The 4,001-nt window shown below is 34.4% G+C and overlaps 1 protein-coding gene across 1 annotated transcript; it reads left to right on the forward strand.

Annotated features, from left to right (window-relative positions):
* The first annotated feature begins 2,837 nt into the window (after positions 1–2,837).
* LOC139840634 (secreted RxLR effector protein 161-like) lies at positions 2,838–3,608 on the forward strand. The gene has a single exon (XM_071830890.1). It carries the CDS (start codon positions 2,838–2,840, stop codon positions 3,606–3,608), a length of 771 nt encoding a protein of 256 aa, XP_071686991.1.
* Positions 3,609–4,001: the final 393 nt, after the last annotated feature.

The following is a 4,001-nucleotide window of genomic DNA, read 5'->3' on the forward strand; positions in this document are numbered from 1 at the left end:
CGCATCAATCATTCCGAAAACACGTATCGATCCGTTTATCATTCAAGAACACAATTTTCATTAGGTTTAATTCTTATCATCATAATGAATACTCTTAATTATTTATTTGTGATTTTGTTTTTCACCATGGTTATTCACTAAGCTTTTTAATATTTGTCTAGATTGAATATTCGTATGTGTTTGGATGATACTTTAATGTTTTATTGATTAATGCATGATAATTATGAGTTTTAATTAAGAACCATTCTTATGGGATTTGATTATTGTTACTTGGCTTGATTAGTGATCTTGTTTGAACAAAGGGAACTCTATTTCAATTTAGTGATCTAATTTTCAATTGATTTGTCTTAACCAATTGGGTGCTTACTGGACCAAGGGGGTAAACCGGGTAATATAGATTGAACAAAATAGGGGTGAATTGTGTGGAGCGAACGCGTAACCAATTGAATCTTAATCTTATAATTAGCTAATTACTAAGTCACAAACGAAAGAGGTCTTTGGTGAAAGGGAACCCTAAGCCAATAAATCCTAGATTGATGTGTTTGCTAAAAGAGAACTCTGGGTAAACGTACTCTGTAATTGCATGTATTAACAAATAGAACTAGTGCTTAATAACAAATCATCCGAAAATGCGAATAGGAGATCTAGGCGAACATTCTTTTATCTATTGAATTCAAATATCTTTATTTCCGTTGAGTCTGCATTTATTTTATATAAACTTAAAAACATAAAAATATTGTCTTTTACTTTTAATCTATCCTTGTTTTGGCTAATCGTTAAATAGCCACAAAACAAATCATCTCGTACTTTCAATTTTCATAGATTAACTTAGTTTACTTTTATTAGTTGCAATCTTAATTCTCGCGTGTTAACTGTCCTTGGAAGGATTTCGGAATTACCAAATTTATATTATTGCACGATCGGGTACACTGCCCGTTAGTGTGTAGTATTCTTAAAACCGGCATTTTCCAGAGATAAATTATATACTAGAGATAAATTATACACTAACGGACAGTGTACCCGATCGTGCAATAGTATAAATTTGGTAATTCCAAAATCGTTCCAAGGACAGTTAACACGCGAGAATTAAGATTGCAACTAATAAAAGTAAACTAAGTTAATCTATGAAAATTGAAAGTACGAGATGATTTGTTTTGTGGCTATTTAAAGATTAGCCAAATCAAGGATAGATTAAAAGTAAAAGACAATATTTTTATGTTTTTAAGTTTATAGAAAATAAATGCAGACTCAACGGAAATAAAGATACTTGAATTCAATAGATAAAAGAATGTTCGCCTAGATCTCCTATTCGCAGTGTCGAATGATTTGTTATTAAACACTAGTTCTATTTGTCAATACATGCAATTACAGAGTCGGTTTACCCAGAGTTCTCTTTTAGCAAACACATCAAACTAGGATTTATTGGCTTATGGTTCCCTTTCACCAAAGACCTCTTTCGTTTGTGACTTAGTAATTAGCTAATTATAAGATTAAGATTCAATTGGTTACGCGTTCGTTTCACACAATTCACCCCTATTTTGTTCAATCTATGTTACCCGGTTTACCCCTTGGTCCAGTAAGCACCCAATTGGTTAAGACAAATCAATTGAAAATTAGATCACTAAATTGAAACAGGGTTCCCTTTGTTCAAACAAGATCACTAATTAAGCCAAGTAACAATAATCAAATCCCATAAGAATGGTTCTTAATCAAAACTCATAATTATCATGCATTAATCAATAAAACATTAAAGTATCATCCAAACACATACGAATATTCAATCTAGACAAACATTAAAAAGCTTAGCCAATAACCATGGCAAAAAACAAAATCACAAATAAATAATTAAGAGTATTCATTATGATGATCAGAATTAAACCTAATGAAAATTGTGTTCTTGAATGATAAACAGATCGAGACGCGTTTCCAGAATGATTGATGCGTTAGAATGACCTTGGGATTCCCCAAAAATCACCCTTGTTCATCAAAAAGCTGCTAGAATTCGTCTGGATGCAAGAATGATTCATTAGGGTAAAAATTCGGGCTTTAAATGGGTGAATTCTGATCCCGGCTGAAGGTGGAGCGGTGCTCCATATATGGAGCGGCGCTCCATATGCTGTTCACCTGATCTCTGGACTTTTAAAAGCTCTCGAACTGAAATTTCTTCCTACTGGAGCGGCGCTCCAGGTTTCTGAGCGGCGCTCCAGGCCTCTTTTGCTGATTCCGTGCTAAAAACTCACTAATATTCGTCCAAACTTGAATCGAACCAACCTCTTTCACTCGTTTCCATAGAAAATCACTAAAACCATCAAATATCTTCAAAATTCAACTCCTTGGGCTTAGAACTCGAACTTTCACAACACTTATCGAATTAACAGCAAATCGTATCCAAAAGGACCAAAATGTGCCCGATATCGCTAAGGAAAACACGTATTAAATATGCGATATCATTTAGGCAAAAGGAAGGTATTGTCTTTTTTGATACCTATGCTCCTGTTGCTAGAATTTTCACTATTAGATTGTTGTTAGCTCTTGCAGCTATAGATAATCTTGTAATTCATCAAATGGATGTGAAAACTGCATTCTTGAATGGTGATTTGGATGAGGAGATTTACATGAAATAACCTGAAGGGTTTGTGATGCCTGGAAATGAAAATAAGGTGTGCAAACTGAAGAAGTCATTGTATGGTTTGAAACAAGCACCTAAACAGTGGCATCAAAAGTTTGATGATGTAATTTTGTCTAATGGTTTTGCAATAAACCAAGCTGACAAGTGTGTATATAGCAAATTTGATAATTTCGGTAAAGGAGTTATAATTTTTTTATATGTAGATGACATGTTGATTTTTGGTACTGATCAACACCAAGTTGATACAACCAAAAAGTTTTTATCATCTAGTTTTGAAATGAAAGACATGGGGGAGGCTGAGGTGATTCTTGGTATTAGAATTAAACGAGGAAGCAATGGAATTTCAGTTTCTCAATCTCATTATATTGAGAAGATCTTGAATAAGTTTCATTTCGAAAATTGTTCACCTGTTAGTACCCCTATGGATCCTACTATTAAGCTATTTCCTAATAAAGGACATCCAGTGTCTCAGCTTGAATACTCAAGAGCTATAGGATCCCTTATGTATGCCATGATAAGTACTAGGCCTGATATAGCATTTGCTGTAGGAAAGCTTAGTAGATATACTAGTAATCCTAGCTCAGTTCATTGGCAAGCTTTAAATCGAGTATTTAAGTATTTAAAAGGAACTATGGATTATGGTTTGTTTTACAGTGGATTTCCTTCGGTGATAGAAGGTTATTCGGATGCTAGCTGGATCACTAATATGGAGGATCACTCCTCAACAAGTGGTTGGGTTTTTCTTCTTGGAGGAGGTGCCATTTCTTGGGCATCCAAGAAACAAACGTGTATTACGAATTCAACGATGGAGTATGAATTTGTACCGTTAGCTGCAGCTGGTAAGGAAGCTGAGTGGCTTAGGGATTTGATTTATGAAATTTCGTTATGGCCCAAACCGATATCCACCGTATCTATCAGATGTGATAGCGCTGCTACCTTGGCTAAAGCTTATAGTCAGGTGTACAATGGGAAGTATTGACATTTAGGTGTTAGACATAGCATAATTCGTGAGCTCATTATGAATGGTGTGATATCTGTGGAGTTTGTGAAAACTGATTCAAATTTAGCCGATCATTTAACCAAAGGGTTAGCTAGAGATCTTGTGCACAAGGCGGCTAAAGGGATGGTTTTAAAGTCCATTTGAAATCTTTCATATTAAGATACCCAATTCCCATCTAATATAGTATTGGATGCTGAATTCAATGTGGAAAGCTTGATATCTAAAGATTGGAACACATTATTCATTACATCCCAAGGTATGTGTTCAGTACTGCAAGTGAGTTAGATTGAAATTATATTTCTTAATAGTTCTTTGAAAAATTGCATGTGCAGGTGCGAGAATAAAGAACTACCTATATAAGCATGAAGTTTA

This window comes from Rutidosis leptorrhynchoides, chromosome 1 (genome assembly GCF_046630445.1).
Source record: "Rutidosis leptorrhynchoides isolate AG116_Rl617_1_P2 chromosome 1, CSIRO_AGI_Rlap_v1, whole genome shotgun sequence".
Taxonomy (NCBI): Eukaryota; Viridiplantae; Streptophyta; class Magnoliopsida; order Asterales; family Asteraceae; genus Rutidosis; species Rutidosis leptorrhynchoides.

What these genes read in the sequence shown, in the direction of transcription:
- LOC139840634 (XM_071830890.1), top strand. Translation starts at nt 2,838, where the DNA reads ATGTTGATTTTTGGTACTGATCAACACCAAGTTGATACAACCAAAAAG.